This window comes from Quercus suber, unplaced genomic scaffold (assembly GCF_002906115.3).
Source record: "Quercus suber isolate HL8 unplaced genomic scaffold, Cork oak 2.0 scaffold_490, whole genome shotgun sequence".
Lineage (NCBI taxonomy): Eukaryota > Viridiplantae > Streptophyta > Magnoliopsida > Fagales > Fagaceae > Quercus > Quercus suber.
Genome location: NW_027069939.1, coordinates 420,869 through 441,965, shown reverse-complemented (window position 1 = coordinate 441,965; position 21,097 = coordinate 420,869). Strand labels below are relative to the sequence as shown.

Genomic DNA, 21,097 nt, shown 5'->3' with positions numbered 1-21,097 from the left:
ATGCATCACTTTATGCAAAGAATTCCTGGTGAGCATATAAGAAAAGAACTAAGCGATGTAGAGACTCTAACCGAAGAAAGAGTAAAAGTCGTTATAAGAAGATTTTTGCACGACTTGAAAGAAAATGCACTTGAAGGCAATGGATGGCCATTGACGGTGCCGGCTTATGGCATGTCCAAGGTCACCCTCAATGCCTACACTAGAATTCTTGCCAAGAAGTTCACTAACATGTGTATCAACTGTGTTCATCCTGGCTATGTCAAGACAGATATAAACTGGAACACAGGGACAATGAGTGTAGAAGAGGGAGCTAGAGGCCCAGTTATGCTGGCTCTTTTACCTGATGGAGGACCTACTGGCTGCTATTTTGATAGTACTGAAGTGGCTGAGTTTTGATTCAGTTGTTTTCCAATTGCACCATGTCCAGATTTAACTTCTGCTACTTGGATTCTGTAAATTTTGCATAAGAGCTACGTTTCTTTTTCTATTAATAAACTTAAGAAGACAAAGATGAACATGTCTTTATATTTGATAAGAATTCTTTTTTCTTTTTATAAACATATTTGATAAGAATTAGATTGTATTGGTTTTAACTTTGGAAAACAAGAAATACATAATATGGTGTTGTTGAAGAACTTCCCACTATTCTCTTCAATTTTGAAGTGAATCTTACAGCCTATTTGGCCAATTTGAATTGGAGAGAGAATGGGAATAGAGTAGAGTTGGCTGCAAATCTCTGGCCTACTCTACTCTATGCACACTCTGAACTGAAAACTAAAAGCTATGAATAATCAATTGGGAATCAAGCAGATTTTAATTCTCAAATTGAAAAAATTTGAAGAGATTTTTCTGACTCTGCCACTGTCAGTGGTAATGAACAGATGATAGAAAAAGTAAGGACCCGGCTTCTATCCAGTGGAAATTTCCACTGGACACGTCCGGATTCGGACACGTGTCCAAGAGTGGACACGTGTCCATCATCCAACGTGTCCAGTGGAAACTTCCACTGGACACAAGCTGCTCCCAAAAAGTAAAAGAAAGAAATTAAAGAAATGAAGAAATGGGCAATATGATAGTTTTGCTGAAACCAATATTACGTTTGGAGATATGATTTCAAATTAAGGTATTTGAAGAACAATTACTAATATAAATTATTGGACAAAGTTTAGCTACAAAATTAGTTGTAGCCTTAGCTACAAAATTAGTTGTAGCAACCTTACTCAATATTATTAACATTACTACATATTTCGAAAATCTAATCGTTGGATTGTATGTTCTATACGTTCCTAATACACATGTTAAATTTTATGCCAATCGAATATTATTTATTACATAATTTATAAGATTATATTTTATGCATAATTTTAAACTACAAAAACTTGCAATTTAAACAATTTATTGATAACATAGCTATTGATATTTAATTTTCTAGAAATTTTACAAGCATTGAAGATACAAGAAGATATAAGCATGAAGATATAAGAAGAAAATGTAATCCAATGATTGATTTGTCAAAATTCCCCTTCAATAAAAAGATATTGAATAAGGTTGTAGTTTTAGACTACAACCAATTTTATAGCTAAACTTTATCCTAAATTGTTTGATACAAATTTAACACCACATGATAGCTTGAGCCTCTAGAGATTTTGCTCAAACAAATATTCTTGTGATATTATGAATTTGAAATGACTTCTTAAACTTAACCATTTCAATCACACATTTATATATCTAAAAGCTAAAGTATAGTATTTATTTAACATTTTAGTTTGATTCGATCCATTTATTCAACCTCGGTTCCATTCAATCCAATTAAGTGCATTTGGTCCAATTTTATCCACTTTGGTTTAATTCGGTCCACTTAGGTCCTTTCAGTCCAATTCGATCCACCGCTGTCCAATTCGATTCATTCAGTCTACTTCAGTCCATTTTAAACTTATTGGGTCTTAAATTGACAGAAAATGTGTTTTGAGAGAAATCTTTCAAACTTCTCCTATATTTTTTTATTTGATGCAAATTTTTAAATTCTAACCGTTAAATTACATGTTCTTATTATATTCTCAATGTTTGCAAAATTTCAAGAAAATCAACAACTATGTTATCAATCAATTGTTTAAATTTCAAGTTATGGTCTAAAACTAAGCTTAAAAATTAAGTCTATTGATCAAATAATAAATAATATCTTATTTGAATAAAATTTGACATGCATGCTAAAGAAATAAAGAACATACAATTTAATAGTTAAATTTTCAAAATTTACATCCAAATAAAATATATATATACACGAGGAGTTTGAAGGATTTCTAGAGAGAAAACCTTGTCCTTGGAGAGAAACCTTATCCTTCAAAAAAATATATTAAACGTCTTTTAGCAAAGTTAGGTCAAACGTTAATTTTGAATTCACTACCATTTCTTCAATAGTTTCTTCAATAGTTTAGGAGGGAGTATCGTTTCCTGAAACATCAAATGAGGTTGGTGTAGTTCGCCCTAGGATATATATCATGGTAATGGGCATTAAACCTAAAGTGTACTCTCTTGCCAAACACCAACAAGGCAGTATGCTGACAATACTAAGTAAAATGCATCTGCACCAAATTTCGGTTGATACATGAACTCATGCATACAAACATCGTAGGCAAATTGACCTAACTACAAGTGGCAGCTTTCCGAGGAAAGAAATATTTATACTATTTTCCCAAATATTGCCAACACTTGGTTGCAATGGCAAGTAACATTCGTATCACCACTGGTCCCGAGTTTCTTCCACATCAGCCACAAAAGAATTATTTTTCAGGAAATAAATCCTGGATATCAAGAATATCCGCAAGAACTCCAGCTGCTGTAGTATCATTACCAGCTCCAGCACCTTGAATAACCAGTGGCTGTTCAGAATAACATCCACTGTATATCTCCAACTGCATTTACATCAAATGAAAATTAGTCTTTACATATTATGACTTAACACACGTAACCAGGGCCATATATAGCTATAAGAACTTCAGAATGTAGGCTGAATAAGATGTGAAATGAGTGTCAAAGATATGACTAGGTATGAGCTATTTCATAGAGACATCCTGGTTGTAGATGCAGTATCTTCTGATGTGCTATAATGTGTTTTCAGAATTATACTTACCTTCATTAGCTAACCAGTAAAGGATAAAACAGTGAGAAGAAAAAAACACAGTACTTACCACATTGTCACTTCCTCTCAGTCTTCCCAATGGAGAATCCTTAGGAAGCTCTTGAATTCCAACTTCACATCTACGAACGAAAAAAAAAGTAAATATATAAGGGGCAATGGCAAAGCCAAGACTTTGGGGAGAAGTGAAGTGGCATAATAATTTTACCACTTCTATGTGTGAATATTTAACAAGGTGAGAAGAGAAAAGAGATGGAAGGAAATAGATCCCATTATCCAAAATTGGATGCTTTTGGGGAGAAGTGGAAGGTTGTGGTTATGTACAACACTTAAAGCATATTACACAAATTAACTATAACATATTAATTAACTATAACATATTAACACAACCTCAGTGAAACTACTTTCTTTCTTTTTTTCTTTTTCTTTTTTTTACTTCTTTTCCTTCCATTTTACCAAACAAAAAAAGTCTTAGAAAACTTCATTCCTCATCATTACTTCTTTTGTCTGTAACAAAATTTCCAATCACACTGTTAGGCACCAAAAATTTTTCCCCCATCATGACACTTTTTGCCTTCACTCATAACACCTCCTTAGATCATTATCCTAAGAACTTTAACAAAAGTGACAAGTGTTTCTACAATGATTCCATTAAGATGCATATATTCTATCGCAAGATCAAAACCACCTTTGCTTTGTTCCTTAATGAGAACTTTAACATTGTGTGACTTTATGCTAATTATACAATACACCTTCAAACATCTATTAAAAAGTAATTTAGATAAAATTGTCCATATCTTTCTTAGAGTGAATAAAAAAATTACCTTGATCCCTCAATCACGCAGACATAACGCAGCACATTCCCATTTAAAGAAGCCTTATTAACCCTCTCTTGGATATCTTTGTCAAGCAATAACAACCCATCGTCCAGGAAGTCTTCAACAGACATTACATTTGATCCCATTACTTCAGGGTACAAGCTCTCAATCTGAAAACATATGTAACCAAATTTATAAAAAAATATATATATTAAAAAAAAAAATTCTAAAAGACGGCACTAATAAACATCAGTTGAGCATCATCATAATTATAAAATAAAGATATTTTAGTTTGAAAGAGTGTGATAATACAAGCAAAATAAAGCAATAACCTTAATGCTATCCAAGTTAATGCGCCGACCAAGAAGCCGAGCAAGTATCAATGCCTGCATGTGAATATAAAAGAAATAATTAGAGCAAGGGGAATAAATCATGGTTCTACATCTCAAAAACCACAACATCTATATTCTCATCACAGAGAGATCTGCTCTGCAGATGATATCTACATGACTATTACAATACTTTACATCAGAATTATGATGGGGGTTGTACAAAAAATACTAAGTAAATATATGTACAAAAAAATTTATAAATCAATGATAACAAGTCAAACTATAACAACCATATTGATTCACATATTACACAAAAGAAACAGGACAGCTTGGAAGGCTTCATATGCTAAAACACTAACAAAATGGATGATCATAACTTTTTTTTTATATAAGTAAAGCTTTTTCATTGAAAAATGACTACTTTCATACCCATAATGAACACAAAGAAGCCTAAAGAATTACAGAGAATAAGATATCATGTACAGAAGTAGGAACCTGTATTTTAAGTTCAAGGGGGCAAGTGGCGCTGGTATTTATTTTTGGTATGAGTGCTGGTGCAGGGACATGAGTCTTAAAGGATACTTTTCCATACATATTCCGATTGACCAGAGATTAAAAAATTTAAAAAAAAACAAAAACAAAAACAAAAACAAACAAAAAAAAATGCAATGCCAGATTTAATGCAAGAACAGAATTGGACTGTTTTTTGGAATATGGTATTTACAAGATCCTGTCAAGACTGGGAGTTAGAACTCCTGCATTCTTTCTTCACCCATTTATATTCTGCCAAGATTGAAGGGGCCAGAGAGGATCGCTTAACATGGCTCCCGACTACAAGTGAAATTTTTGAGGTAAAATCTTATTATAGAGCTTTGACTCCTAGGGGACATCATTCTTTTCAAAGCGTATATGAAAGTCAAAGGTCCCAACAAAGGTGGCTTTTTGGGTGGACAGCTGCTAAGGGGGGAATTCTAACCATAACCTCCATAAGTGAGGATTGTGTGTGGTAGATTGGTGTTGCATGTGTAAGCAGAGTGGTGAGTCTGTTTATCACTTGTTATTCCATTGCCCTTTGCGTATGATATTTGGTCTATGGTGTTTGGCATGTTTGGGAATTGGGATAGTTTGGGTGATGCCTCAGAGCATTTTGGCCTTGGTGGAGTGTAGGACAGGTTGGTTTGGTTGGCATCAAAAAGTGGATATTAGGGGTGCTCTACCTTTATGTATTATGTGGCTTATCTGGAGAGAGCGTAATAATCACACATTTGAAAGGCATCAAGTGTTCACCCTTGGATCTGAAACTGTTACTTCTTCACACTCTTTTTGATTGGTTGGCTGTTCTGAGTGGCCTGCTGATTTTCAAATTGGCTAGAATTTTTGGAACTATGAACTCTTAGCTGATTTCAATTCACAGCCTCTGTACACTTCCTTTGTATAGTGGATGCACTGTTTCTTTTTCTCTCTGTTCTTAATAAAGTTTCACATTTACTGATCCAAACAAATAAATAAAAAACAAAGAAGTATAGCAACTCTTTACAATCAACAATGGAATTATTATTGGTAAAACCCCACACATGACACTAGTCGAATAAGCTCTAATAAAAAATGATTGCAATGAAGTCACCGAACTTTCTTCATCTTCAAAAGTATGATGATTTTGTTCCCTCCACAAAGTCCACATCAAACTTCAAGGAACTAGATTCCAAATATCCAAAAAAAAAGGTTTTCCAAACCAATTTCTCCAACCAAACAAGAGATCCATGACTTTTCAGTAACACAATTGAATCCTGCAAGAGACTCATGAATTTTTTCTGGTAATATTGTGGACCTAGGGTAATGGAACAGAGGGTTGGGATAACAAAAGTGCGCTAAAGGGCATGGATGTGGGTACTGAAGGCTTGATTGATTTGGTGTAGGCCACCATAAATGGTTGGACAGCTGCAGAAAGCAGTAAATAGGATGGCTGTTTGGTGGTGGTGGTGGAGGTGGTGGGGCACTATACATGTTGAAGAGTTTTAAACGATGTCAATAGAGTTTTTCTTTAAGCTATCTTATCAGAACTTTGTCTTGTTTGTTCTTCTTCAAAAACCATGATTGTCACAATTGAAAGATTATCTCAAAAGGTAAAAGTTTCAAATCAAAATGAATTTACCAAGTCAAAATTGAAACATGCATTATGCACTACCAGCCCAGTTCAAGGTCTCTGTAATAGGAAGCATGTTTTTTATACTAATGATGTTGAGCTAGAAGCCTATATAAATAAATAGAAAAAACATAACAATAATATTGGACACAAATAAAATAGACCATGTCCGAACCTTTCTTGCAACATCCATTCCACTGAGGTCATCACGTGGATCTGCAAAGTGGATATCAAGTCAGTGATAATCATAGAGTCAGATACTTCAAAATTAATTTCCAAGACCTGACTTCTCATTGCGAGTCAAAAGACAAATAAGAACAGAAGTCACGTGAAATAACAAGAATCATATAATAATAAAATAAAAAGTGAATTTCACAGGGATACCAGCATCCCTGTTTTTCCTTATAATTTATTCAAGAATTAATAATAAAAAAAAATTACGAGGAAGAAAGGCAAAGAAAACTTAGAATAAAAAACAACCAATTAAGTAATTAACACAACTGAAATCAAAAGTCCTAAGTATAAATAAAATATAAAAAACAGCATTGAGTATTTCTTAAAATTCAAATTATTCCAAATAAAAATGTAATACATAACACAATTGAAAGCCAAAAGTCATGCAGGTCCTCACTTCCTCTATCAGATGGCAAACACAAGTTTCATAGACTATGAGTGTTTTTTTTTTTTTTTTTGATAAGTTTCATAGTTGACAAATGCAGTTCATAGGAAAGCAAAAGAATTATATGAACCTGGTTCGGTGTACCCCAGGTTTTTAGCAGCTTTAACAACTTGGCTCAATGGCTTTCCATCTCCTACCTCACTCATAACATACCCCAATGTACCTACAACAAATACAAGAGATAAAAACCATCATTCACAAACATGTGATCCCCATAATACAAATGCAAGCAATTTTCTATGAGACATTATGTACTGTAACCATAGAACAATGACTTAAAAAGATTCGGTACCACTTAAACTCCCAACAATACGATGGACAGAGTCACCAGATGAAAGAATACGGTTTAAGGATGCTATGACTGGAAGACCAGCACCAACCTAGCAAAAAAACTGAAATCAATTCAGTGGAAATTGCTTTAAGCCAATTGCAGATATCTATGTAAGCCAAATATCATAAATCAGAATCAAAGAATGACATTTGCTTAGCAAGACCAAAAAGGAGGCCATGAGGCCATCAATAGTAGATCAATTTGCTTATCCAAATATCTTTTCCTTTTTTTCACTTATCAAAAAATAGTAGATCAAACAGTTATTAGTATAATATCAATCATAAAAAGTCCTACTTCACAACTAGCATGGACATACTTTCCCATTCCATAACATATCTTTCATCTTTGTTACACATACTTTAGTTTTCCTTTTTGGATTGAAAAAGGGCTCCTCACTGCATCAAGAAAAAATGACTTACAGTTGACTCATGCCGAATGCGACGTGGATGTGAGACCAGTTTGTCATAATCCTCCTGTAGATCAGAGAGTACAAATTTCTTTTTAGACACTTCACATGTTACTAATTGGTATTTCAAAGACAAGTTTGTCATGCAGGAATGGTGAACAAGGAATAAGAAGAATGAGGAGACAACATCAAGGACACTTTCTCCTGGTAAAGAACAATGGAGATTGCAAAGAGAATAACTCAACAGCAAATACATAACAATGTTAATTGCATCACATTTAGAAAGATAAGTGCTTCAATCTACCAGACCTACTAGTCTAAGTTTCTTACCATTGTAGAAGTAAGAGGCTTTTTATTAGCCATGACAACGCAACAGCCCAAATCAACCACTTGTTTCATTACTCCAATAGTCTCAGAGCTAGCAGAGCAATCCACTAGGGCCAAACCTACAATAAATCAAAAAAACCAAATTCAAAACCAAAAGCATGAAAATATGCCCCCCAAAAAAAAACCCATTTTCTAGAACTCAGTGAAACATAAAAAGAACACACACATGCATGCCACATACCCATTGATTTACCCAGAAGAGCCGCAATATCTATAAGTTTTGTTGTTGAATCTGAATTGGTTAGTACTTGATACTCAACTCCTTCAAAAAAAACATACAAATAAAATTGTAAATCCATTTTAATGAGTAGAATCAAAGATATAGATAGATATAGTAATGGAATTACCAGAAGTAGTAGAGAGTGTGAGGAGAGAAGAACCATTGGACTTGAGTTGACAAAGCTCCAATAGAAACTTGTCATCAAGCTCCATGGAGAGGACATCAGACACAACAATGGATGACTTGCTATCACAGACTCCCACAACTCTCAAGTGAACACCCTGCCAGTTCCAACCAAACATGTCAGCTCAGCTCCTCAGCACATAAAAAGTATAGAATTTTTACAATCGAAAAAAAAAAAACTCATTTTGAGGAAAATGGGGTGAAATTTGAGAATGGAGGATGGATGAAAGAGAATGACCAGTTTGGCATGAAGAGATCGGGAGGAGACAATGTGATGGAGGAGTTGGCGGCCAACGCCGCCGCAACCCATCAAAACCACCGGAATTGTCTTCATTTTTTGTGTACAACGTTTGTTGCTGGCTGTTTTTGAGTTTCTAAAGCCAAACAAACTAAACAAGCGTTTCTCAATAGTCAATAATACTCTCGATTGATAGAATATTATGTATATATTCAATGAATCGGGTATTATTACCGTGCTATTGTCATTGGTCCCTACATAATCCGGGTTTTTTTTTTTTTTTGTGAGAAAGCTACATAATCCGGGTTTAATTTCACTAAATCAAAGGTTGTTTTAAAAAAAATATTAAGAAATCAAAGGGTTTAATTTCACTTTATAAAAAATAAATAAATAAATAACTAGTGAATCTTTAAAGGGAATATTATAATGTAACGGTAGACACTATAAAGAAATTGATAGATTTAGCAACAAAAAAAGAAATTGATAGAATTTAGACTCAATTAAAAAATTATTTATTAAAATAATAAGTTCATTTTTGTATATTATATACATTATAGAATCATATATATATGCAATGACTATAAATGAATTGAATATTTATCAATTTTCTTTTGGTGTTTAAAATGGAATAGATGGAATTAAAATTAAGATTATTTGAATTTTTTAAAAAGAAGTAGATTTTCATTAAGCACCAAAGAGAAACAAAGTAACTCAAACTCACATTTACAATATTTGGATTGGGAATTTGTGAGAGGATAATAGACAATAATGGGATTGAGGATTCTATTCTATATTATTTAGATTTTTTTTTTAAAGATAAGGGCAAAAATCCCTCCAATCCCCTTATTTAGAACCAAACCCTATGAATTTTTATGAGCCCTTTAGTTCAATCTTCTAATTTTCTCTCATTTTTAGTTCAATATGTGGTCTTTATATTGTTACCCTTAATATATAATAATTTGGGATAGAGGTTAGGAGAATAAAATGATTATTTATTTTCATAGAATTCTTACCTATCAAACAGGTCCTTAATATAAAAATGATTCCTTAAAAAAAAAATCTAAAAATGAGAACAAAGGAAAAAAAAAAATTTCTTGAGATTTATCTAACATAGAGAAAAAGAGGAAGTTGCTTCAAAAAAAAAAATGGAGGATGAAAAAAAGTTTCCCTAACAAAACAAAAACCAAGAATTCATTTTCTTATTTTTTTGGCTAAACCAAGAATTCTTTTATATATATATATATATATATAATTTGGTCTTGTCATCAAAACACTTATTACAATGTAAAGGGGACCCAGTGATGAGACCGAATTCGTAGTAGTGTGATAAAGTGGAAAGTGTTTGTTCCGAAGGAACACAAGCCGTCTGATCAAAATCGAACGACGGATAACACGCGTGTGTAGTAATGTCCTCTGGAATCTATGCGACACGCACTCCCTTCCCTCTCTCTTTCTCCGTCTCTCTCCGACTCTGCTATCGCCCGGTGCTGCTTCCCAAACCCTAATTAAACCCCTTTACAAAACGCTGTCGTTTTTCACTCCCTCTTCAGGTACCACTTCTTTATTCGCTATTATTTTTTTAATTTTTTAAAATTTTTTTTGCCTTAAGCTGAAATTTGAAAACCCTAGAAATTCATATTCTATGCTATGTTTGTGTTGTATATAAATTCTAGGGTTTTGTTTTACTCTCTTTCTGTTTCTTGTTGCTCTGTATGTAATATACTAGTATGTATATGTGTATGGAATGTGTGATCACAGTTCATTTTTACATGCCAATATTGATTTTCAATGTTTCATTGGTTCTGAGTGTTGGAGTTTGATTATATTGAAACTTAATACGTGCAATTCAGAGTTTAACGGTTTCTATCCAGTTTTACTTTCCAAACATGAGTGGTTGGCTTTTTGTGTTGAATTTCTGGTGCTTGGAGTTGACAAAAGTGGTTTGGCAATATGTGTGTGCGCGCGTGCACTAGGAAGCATGGACACTTCATTTGCATGGACACTTCATTTGGGGTGCCGTACTGGTGTTGTAGCCGCCGTGTCATGTTATAATACCCGTGTTCGTGTCCGTGTCCGTGTCATATATTCTGTTCACAACCAGTCCCAAGCTCAGAAAAAGGAGAGTTGTGGTAGTTTGATGGCTAGTGTAAAATTTAGTCACTCCATAGAACAACCCTGGCTAATATGTTAAGGATTCATAACCAACCCAAAAATTTTGACACTAAAGCTTTGTTTTTGTTGTGTGTGTATGTGTGTGTGTGTGTGTGTATTTATGCATATGTATGCTTGTCTGAGTTCATATTTATGGATAGACTGCTTAGGAAAATTGAGAGTTATTCTATTTTGGTTTCTTAGTTCATAATATTTATATTTTTGAATAAGATTTCTTTGTTGGTTGAGAATGATGCAATGAATAAATATTGATATGGATTCTTTCAAGGAATTGATTATGGAAATTCTATAATAGGTTAAGGTTTGTGTGGCATAAAAATATTTGTGATTATCAGTTATTAATTGTTCCTTTTTTTTTTTTTTTTCTTTTTTTTTTTTGTGGGGGGGTGGGGCATCCTTTCAATTATTATATAGTGAATCAATTTGTATGGTTGGAGACTTGGTGCAGATTGCGTCTCCATTGGCTTTAAAAGCATTTGGTGCATTGCTATGTAATCAGTCTGTAAATTGGACACTCAATAACTAAGCATTGTTACGGTAGATTAGCATGGATGTTCAAGTGATAGATGTGGAAGAAGGGATGGGTCATCGGGGTGTAGCAAATGATGGAGATGCTGAACTCAACGAAGGTGAATTAAATATTGCTGAAAATTCCGCAGCTCATAACGAGGATGGATTTGCTGAGCCTTATGTGGGTATGGAATTTGATTCTGAAGATGTTGCTAAGACTTTGTACGATGAGTATGCCAGACGCTTGGGTTTTAGTTCCAAAGTTGGTCAGTGTAGTCGCTCTAAATCTGATGGGACAATCATATCTCGGGAATTTGTTTGTGGTAGAGAGGGTCTGAAAAGAAGGCATGCTGATAGCTGTGACGCAGTGCTTAGGATAGAGTTAAAGGGTCAAGAAAAATGGGTTGTAACAAAATTTGTAAAGGAGCATAGCCATTCCTTGGTGAGTCCAAGCAAGCTGCATTACCTTCGGCCTCGTAGACATTTTGCTGGTTCTGCAAAGACCATGGCTGAAACTTACCAAGGGGTGGGAATTGTTCCGAGTGGTGTTATGTATGTCTCCATGGATGGAAACCATGTCCCTGTGGAGGCAAATCGTGGAGTTAGGAAAACCCCTACTGCAGAATCAAATCGCCCAGTTAAAAACACAGCAGTAATGAATTATGTTGTTAGGCCTTGTAATCGAAAGAGGACACTTGGGAGGGATGCTCAGAATTTACTGGAATATTTCAAGAAAATGCAAGCTGAGAACCCTGGATTCTTTTATGCAATACAACTTGATGAAGACAACCGCATGGCTAATGTATTCTGGGCAGATGCAAGGTCAAGGACAGCTTACAGTCATTTTGGTGATGCAGTCACACTGGACACAATGTACAGAGTAAATCAGTATAGAGTGCCGTTTGCTCCCTTTACTGGGGTGAATCATCATGGTCAGACAATTTTGTTTGGTTGTGCATTACTCCTAGATGATTCAGAGGCTTCTTTTATTTGGTTGTTTAAAACATTTCTTACGGCAATGAATGATCACCCTCCTGTCTCTATAATCACTGATCAAGACAGAGCGATACAGACTGCTGTCTCTCAGGTGTTTCCAGAAGCCCGCCACTGTATTAGTAAGTGGCACGTCTTAAGAGAAGGCCAGGAAAAGTTGGCTCATGTATGTCATGTGCATCCTAATTTTCAGGTGGAATTGTATAATTGTATTAACTTGACTGAAACTATTGAGGAGTTTGAGTCATCTTGGAGTACAGTCCTTGATAAATATGATCTCAGGAGAAACGATTGGCTTCAATCATTATATAATGCCCGTGCTCAATGGGTCCCTGTATATTTTCGGGATTCCTTTTTTGGTGTTCTATCTCCTAATCAAGGATTTGAGGGTTCATTTTTTGACAGTTATGTGAATCAACAAACCACATTACCTATGTTCTTTAGGCAGTATGAAAGAGCTTTAGATAGCTGGTTTGAAAAAGAAATAGAATCAGATTTTGATACAATTTGTACCATGCCAGTACTAAGGACTCCATCACCAATGGAAAAACAGGCAGCAAATCTCTATACAAGGAAAATTTTTGCAAAATTTCAGGAGGAGCTAGTTGAAACATTTGTGTATACTGCAAATAGAATTGAAGGTGATGGAGCTATTAGCACATTCAGGGTTGCAAAGTTTGAGGATGATCAAAAAGCATACATTGTGACATTAAACTATCCAGATATGAGAGCTAACTGCAGTTGTCAAATGTTTGAGTATTCTGGCATTCTTTGTAGACATGTTTTGACTGTCTTCACTGTGACAAATGTGCTTACGTTGCCACCCCATTACATCTTGAAACGATGGACTAGAAACGCAAAAAGTGGAGCTGGATCAGATGAACGTGGTGGTGAATTACATGGCCAAGAGTCTCTGACATTACGTTACAACAATCTATGTCGGGAAGCCATCAAATATGCTGAAGATGGAGCTATAGCTGTAGAAACTTATAATGCGGCAATGGGTGCTCTCAAAGAAGGTGGGAAGAAGGTTGCTGTTTTGAAGAAAAATGTTGCCAAAGTAGCACCTCCCAGCTCTCAGGTGAGTGGGATTGGCTATGATGACAAGAAGACCTCTACATCAGCTTCAGATATGACCCCACTGTTGTGGCCACGCCAAGATGAGATGACACGGAGATTTAATCTAAATGATACTGGTCCTCCTGCTCAATCAGTTGCTGATTTGAATTTGCCTCGCATGGCCCCTGTGTCTCTTCACCGAGATGATGGTCCTACTGAAAACACGGTATGAAGGAAAATTAGTTTTTGTTATGTTTTCTTAGTTTCATATATATTTTATTTATTATTTATTTTGGCTCACTTACAAATTCTATTGTTTCACATCCTTTTGCTTCAAGTATGAGAGCATGAGACTGATCTGGCCCTTCTTTGGACCTTTTGCATAGGTTGTTCTTCCTTGTTTAAAGTCAATGACTTGGGTCATGGAGAATAAGAATTCACCACCAGGGAATAGAGTAGCTGTAATTAATCTGAAGGTATGTATTATATGAAGTGGAAGCACGAAAAAACCAGGAACTTTTATTTCATTAAAATGCTCAAGTTGGGAAGTGTTCTATCAGATATTTGATCTCTTAAGGATTACTGTTTAAATAGATAGAACTTTAAAGTTTCTTAGTTTATTTAGGTAGTTTTTCTGCTATCTAATTTATTGAAATAATTGATATTGATCAGAAGCGTTGAGTTAGTTGAACAGTTTCTCTTATTCTTCCTAAACTTAATTTAATACTGTTCTGGAGGTTTATATTACACATTTGTTATTCTTAACCACTGCAGTTGCAAGATTATAGCAGAAACCCTTCCGCAGAATCGGAGGTTAAGTTTCAGCTGTCAAGGGTATCACTTGAACCAATGTTGAGGTCTATGGCCTACATCAGTGAACAGCTATCAACACCGGCTAATAAGGTTGCTGTCATAAATTTGAAGGTATGTGAATTCAAATTCTTGACCTTTGTCTAAAATCTGCTGATGAATCACTTTGCTGTATCATAATGTTGGAAGTTAATTCTTAAAGGTTTATTTCAGATAAGGTTTACACATGGAGACACCAGCCCATGTGTCTATGCAAATATTTGTAATACATGCAAGTTTGAGTGCTATACTAGACCACCAATATGAAAGATTGGGTTGTGTTTAACTTATCTCTTTCTCTGGCTAGCTCAATATATGTACACATTTCTGCAATGCAAGCACCTGACCCTAAAAGGTTATTGTGGATTTTAAACTTTGAAGATAAGAGTGGGTTTTAACGTTAAAACTGGGTTTCACCTCTCTCTCTCTCTCTCTCTCTCCTTATGACAAAATACAGACATAGGCTGGGGTTTGGGGAGGAAATGAAGGAGCCACCTTTCAGGTTGTGACATGTGCAAGTATGAAGTTCCTAAGGGGTCTACAATGTCTATTTTCAAATACATATAGATCATGTTTAGGAAAATCCTTGACAACAAATCTATGGATGGCATTACTTCTGAAATTGGGAGTGCCTAGTATTTGTTGAGGCTCAGGCATAAGCACTCCATCTGGCATCATGCTACGCTAACAAATTATGGTTCTTTTGTTCTTTTTTTATTGGTTAAACTGGAGGATTTCATGATTATCCTCCAACCTTGTTGTTTAGGTTGAATAGGTATCTGAGCTTCTTTTTTCCGTCTGTGGAACAAAGGAGATGGTTTATTTCCTTAAACGAAAATTCCTTGGGCTGTGGTGCACTCCAGAGTTTCCTTCCTTCCTAAAAAAGCAGTATCAAATTAGATTTTGAGTTTGGAAAACATTTTGGAGAGGCCCCAAGCAGGGGGCATGCTTTGTAAAGTGGATTCCGTAAATCATGCGTGCACTGCCCCTTTTTGTCTTGGATTTGAGATTGTTATTAGAAATACTTTTAAAGCTTTGAGTAGTGCCTGCCTGGTAAGTGGTTTGGTTGTGGACTGTCACTGAGATGAGTGAGTTATTTGGCAGACACGCTTGTTGTATTGAGCTCCATTTGGAAAGAAGGGGTGTATTTCTAATGGAGAAAAGTGGTTCAAGATGGGGAATTTAACAATGTTTCACAAGTTATTTTTATCTTGTATTACTTACAGGAACTAGGATGCTCTTTGTGTGAATGATGATTAGTTCTAGTGAAGTTCTCATATTACTTCTAGGGGTAGTATATTTCTTTTTCCTTTTCCCTCCAAGAGATGATAATGATATTTTCACTAGGATGATTACTGATCCAAAAAAAAAAAATCACTAGGATGATCAAAATTATGCAATGCATATGATTATTAAAACTTGCCCTGACCTTCTCTTTCAGGGTAGGTGGGGTGTGTTCTGGCTCTTTGCATTTTTTTTTTTTCATGTGATTCAATTTCTTACTGTAGTTTGGTTTGATCTTTTATAATATTTATGATCTCCTTTCTCTTTCAATTTGAAGAGTATAACCTTATCCTTTATATTTTCTCATCTTTCTTTATCATGATTTAAGAGAATTTATATGGTGGGGAAAAATCGGGTGAAAAAAAGTTGGGCAATCCTCTAATTCATTGATTTCTGATTTTATTTTATATTCTGTAATTTTAGAAGACCATTTTAAGACCAGTGATACTCTATGATACAGAATGTTGGGATGTTAAGAAGTAATGTTGTGTAAATTGAGCATAGTTGAAATGAATAGTTGAAATGAGAATATTAAGATGGATGAATAAGAATACAAGAAAAGATACTTTCTCTCTCTCTCTCTCTCTCTCTCTCTCTCTCTCTCTCTCTCTCTCGCGCGCGCGCGCGCACTAAATTAAGTGATACACAACTGTTTCTATGTACTTCCTCTTCCTCCCTCCCTAGAGTCCCTACACCAGCCCACCTTCCTACCCCCACAAGCACACAGAAATATAAAATGAAATAATAATGTAGAGAACTTTTTGTGTATCATCCACATTTGTTCAGTTATGATTGGAGTGGCAATCCATTAGCCTACAATAGTTTTGTTGCTTGATTTTGTTACATAATTGTACTTGTTAAGTCATTCAAAGTGATGTACATGTTTTCTTCTTCCTGTCATTCCAGCTTCAAGATACTGAGACAACTTCAGGAGAGTCGGAGGTTAAATTTCAGGTGTCCAGGGATACATTAGGTGCCATGCTGAGATCAATGGCTTATATACGTGAGCAGCTTTCAATTGTGGTAAGCATTCTCTATGTACCCTTGTGATGAAATATATTCCTTTTGGTGCATGGGTTACAAAGTTTTTGTTTTAATGGAAAGCATGAGATACCTTCTATTTCAAGTTCATACTTTTCTTTGGGGCCTTTAACAAATAATTGAAATTTACGATCATCACATTAGTGAATGAAACCATTTGAAACGTAGAAAGACTAATAGTGTTTGAATGGATAGCAAAGCACTAAAATTAATATATCAATAAAGTTGAACATATGGTAACGATTCAGACATGTTACAAGGACTTGATTTCAATTACATATACTTGCAGCATATTCAACAAAATCTTAACATGATCAAAGATTTAAAATAAATATGTGAAGTAAATGAAGCAAAGGAGATTTAATTTCAAATACAAATTGAAACTTGGAATTATTTTTTGATGAGTATGAAAGACCTGGAATTATTTATGCATTCTTATAACTACAAGAATATAATGTACTTAGACCAGGAGCTATTCTGTTTCAAACATTTTTTATTCAGCTTAAATGAACCCCCCTTGAATATATAAAAACATTTGGTTATTGTTGTTAAATTACCACTTGTCTTTGGTATAAATAATATATATCACAGTTCAATGGATTTTAAGTTACTAATTTGATAGGAAATACCAATGCGGAATTACTGATATGGGATATGTATACAATATGGTATGGACATGATGATATGTCAACACCTAAAAATATAGGATAATGCGGGATGGATACTTTTGTTGATTAATATGTGAAAAAAGAATATTTAAGTATATTTTAAGGGGTCAGACTTTGGTGCAATGATACGTGCCTTTTGCCAAAGCGATTTTTTGTAGTTCGAGTTTGGGAATCAACCTCTTCTAAGTTGGGGATAAGACTGTGCCTATCAACCACCTTTCCCCGACCTACACAAGTTGAAGGTGTATCATGCAGTCTCTGAGAGTATGCGTATTGATACATGTCTGATTCAAATATGATTGCTAGTTCAAAGATTCTATACTTTCTAACTAGTTTGTCTTCTATTAGTATAACAATAAAAGACTTATTGGTGGATTGTTAGTGTGACCTGCCCAAAAAATAATTATTCTTAATAAATAAAAATTAATTTATTTATTTGCTCTCTCCATCATCGTCATTAATCACATTTTCCACTTTGATCTTTGAATTTAAGATTTGATGTCAATTTTTTTTAAAAATCCCTGTTTAGCTTCTATAGATTATAAAAATTTCCTTTCAATCTCTCAGACCAGCACAGGCTATATGCAGACAATAACAAATAGGCAGTTGTATTAATAGGACAGACGTTTGCTGAGGATTTGTCTTTCATCTCCCTTTATGGAAATATAGTACACTAGGGATTCCCTTAAAGTTGAGTAAATGTAACGGGAGGCATGATAAGTTGAGTCTACTAAGTACCAACACCTGGAGCATTCCCACTTATTAAAAAAAAAAAAAAAAATCCTTTTCTTTTTTATTTTCTGTAATAAGATGTTGCAGCTGCTTAGAGTGGCTGTAACTTAGATGAACCAACTATTCCCACTTATTAAAAAAAAAAAAAAAAATCCTTTTCTTTTTTATTTTCTGTAATAAGATGTTGCAGCTGCTTAGAGTGGCTGTAACTTAGATGAACCAACCTATGCAGCTACTGTTTTGGAAGTCAGGCTGTGTTCTGAGCAATTGACACTAAATGGCCAAACCAGCTTCAGTTGGTTGATTCATCTGTTGATCCTCTGTGATTCTGTCATGTACATTTGTTCCTTTTGGCATTTGACTATTTTGATAGTAGTATCCTATACATCTGGGATTAGCCTGGCATCTATGTAAAAGGTTGTGTGCACTTGAATTTTTTTTGTCAATCAAACTAGACATTTGCATAATTTCTTTTTAATGCTTAGATGTTATGTTGAATGACTACATTGAGATCTTATTTTGTCTATTTAATCACGAGTTTTAATTTGGCAGGCTGAGACCCAGTCGGAACCTTTACCGAAAAAGCAAAGGAAGTAAAGCATTGTAATTGTGTGCTTCCAGTTTCATACCCAGAGGGGGGTGAAGAGATCCCTATGGATGGAAAAGTGGGTCTCTGCTCAATGTGCTGGGATTTCTGTATTTATTTGGTTTATGTTGGATAGCTTCTCTTTCCCTTTCTCTGTGAGCTTGTTGTCCAACATATTTGTACATGTAATGTACCAAATTCAAAAATTCAAGGCATCGAAAAGTTTTTCCTAGGTATGATATTGTCCATATTGTCTCACCCTTTTCATTGATAGATTACACCATTTTAATAAGCTTGTTCAAGTTTTTCTTCCATATAATTGGTAAGGATCAATTTTCAATTTTGGTTGCTGTGAATTGTTGTGATTCAATTTCTAGCTGCACCATGGAATGACCCAAGGGAATTTGGATTTTGCTTAAAAATTGAAAATAAGATTGATTTGTTTCCATTGCACTCACAGTGGTAATTGTGTAATCGTTAGGTGTGTTGCAATATTGTGTTGTAATATCTGCTTGATGTGCGAAGCATGAAGAAACTTTTATTTTAATTCAATTTTGTTTAATTTTAGAAATCAAGTGTATTTTTATTGATGGATTGGATTTAATTATAGGTATTTTTAGTTAATTAGGTTACTAATATAAATTAATCGAAATTTATAATCCAAAATTACCAAGAAGTGGTTAATATAATGAGAATTATAAATCTTAACACAGCGAGGAATTGTAAAAGCTATGAGGTAAATCTGTCACTCCTAGCAATAACTGTGACCTAAAGAGTATCTCAAGAGCATCTTCATTTTCTCACCCAAATTTGAAGGAAAAAAATCATCTTTACTATTTTACTTAAATCACTTTCCCAACACCCTTCCAACGGCCTCTAAATCTTTTCTTTACTTCATTTAAATAATATTTTATTATTATTATTATTATTATTATTATTATTGTAAGGACTAGATTTGGACTCGTGGCCCACTACGTAGATGAACTCAAACCCAAAAAGCCCAAAACAATAAATTTATAGAGAATGAGTTGAAAAAATGGGCTCTAGTTGATCAAACAAACACTGGAATAGATTCAAATCACAAGAGAATGAATAGGAATAGGGTTGTTTTGAAGAAAAATAGTCATCGGCAAGGTTCGAGATGCACTGTTCTTGTATATTATTCTCAAATTGGGTTACAAGTTTGGTTTTTAAATGCTATAGTCTTTCTTCTTGTGATTTCCCGGGCCCTTTCTCCTTGTTGTTTCCTCTTCCTTTTATATCATCCTTCTCTTTTATTTCTACTTCACACGTGCATGTTAGATAGTTCTTATGGATACTTGTCTCATCATCCCTTTCCATTAGTCTTGATGTAGTAGCTGTAAGGCTGTAACCTACTGTTCAGGTATCACCTCCACATTAATGCAGTCAGGGGTGTTAGCTGCAATGCATTTAATACGGATGTAACAACTTTCCTTCTTAGATATTTCAGGGCATCGTCCTGTTCATCACTCTTTCAATGCTTATCAACACTGATGAAACTTTTTGAAACTTCATTCCGAGTGACTAACAAACTTTTTTGGACATCGACATTGATTATCCGAGGACAAATTTATCCTCGACCTATCCCTTGAGCCATTATGGTCAAAATTAACTTTTGTTTATTAATACAGCCTTCACTAAATAAGATTCCTCATCCTCAAACAACCCCTTGTCCTCGAATTGGGCCACAAATTTGTAATATGAGCAAACAATGGGCTCTCAGGCCCAATATCCCCACAATTATTATTATCTCGGCCCAATTCTCAACCCATGAACACACTTTAGCTTTTGCTAAAAAAAATAAAATAAATAAATAAATTAAAAATTAAAAGGTAAGATACAATTAACACTCCTGAGATTTGGACTAATGCCAGTTAAGTCGAAAACTTTTCAAAACTGACCAACTTAGTACCAAAATTCAACTTAAACCCTAAATTGTTACTCATTTCATTCCTCTCTCTCACGGTGATTAGGGATTAAGTTGGCCAACTTTGAAAAAATTTGTATTAGACTGGCATTAGCCCAAATCTCAAGGGTATTAATTTATTTTACCCAAAAAAAAAAATTCTTTCCCACTAGAGAAAGAATACCCAAGTTCCAAAATTTGCTTTTGAGCTCAAATGGTTAAGATTTGATCTAAACCATAGCTTGAAGCCAAGCCTATCTTTGAACTTTTAAAAAAATTTAAACGCTTGAAATTTGGAGTTGTGTGATTTGAGTTTAATATTAGAATTTGAACAAGGTTTCTCTGTGCTAAGAAAGGTGGTTTCTCCTCCTTCTCTTAGACAGTAGAATTGTTGTACCTTCTT

General features: G+C 34.5%; 3 protein-coding genes across 5 annotated transcripts; 2 read left to right on the top strand and 1 right to left on the bottom strand.

The window, feature by feature from the left end:
* LOC136063138 (short-chain dehydrogenase/reductase 2b-like) lies at positions 1 to 396 on the top strand. The gene has a single exon (XM_065763060.1). The coding sequence runs from the start codon at positions 1 to 3 to the stop codon at positions 394 to 396; it is 396 nt and encodes a 131-aa protein (XP_065619132.1).
* Positions 397 to 2,447: 2,051 nt separating this feature from the next.
* Positions 2,448 to 9,093, bottom strand: LOC112033091 (homoserine dehydrogenase). The gene is made up of 12 exons (XM_024065872.2): positions 8,874 to 9,093; positions 8,580 to 8,733; positions 8,414 to 8,494; positions 8,176 to 8,291; positions 7,859 to 7,912; positions 7,401 to 7,488; positions 7,179 to 7,271; positions 6,605 to 6,645; positions 4,287 to 4,340; positions 3,961 to 4,124; positions 3,189 to 3,258; positions 2,448 to 2,912 (listed from the first exon to the last, which is right to left on the bottom strand). Exons 1-12 carry the CDS (start codon positions 8,967 to 8,969, stop codon positions 2,781 to 2,783), a joined length of 1,143 nt encoding a protein of 380 aa, XP_023921640.1. The 5' UTR covers positions 8,970 to 9,093; the 3' UTR covers positions 2,448 to 2,780.
* A 1,064-nt stretch (positions 9,094 to 10,157) lies between these two features.
* LOC112033076 (protein FAR1-RELATED SEQUENCE 3) lies at positions 10,158 to 19,003 on the top strand. 3 transcript variants are annotated; one of them, XM_024065852.2, is made up of 6 exons: positions 10,158 to 10,423; positions 11,587 to 13,833; positions 13,994 to 14,083; positions 14,382 to 14,531; positions 16,647 to 16,763; positions 18,734 to 19,003. In XM_024065852.2, exons 2-6 carry the CDS (start codon positions 11,593 to 11,595, stop codon positions 18,776 to 18,778), a joined length of 2,643 nt encoding a protein of 880 aa, XP_023921620.1. In that variant the 5' UTR covers positions 10,158 to 10,423; positions 11,587 to 11,592; the 3' UTR covers positions 18,779 to 19,003. The 3 variants fall into 3 exon arrangements, with proteins under 3 accessions (XP_023921620.1, XP_023921619.1, XP_023921618.1); XM_024065851.2 differs by having other exon boundaries at positions 11,483 to 13,833; XM_024065850.2 differs by having other exon boundaries at positions 10,159 to 10,423; positions 11,494 to 13,833.
* Positions 19,004 to 21,097: the final 2,094 nt, after the last annotated feature.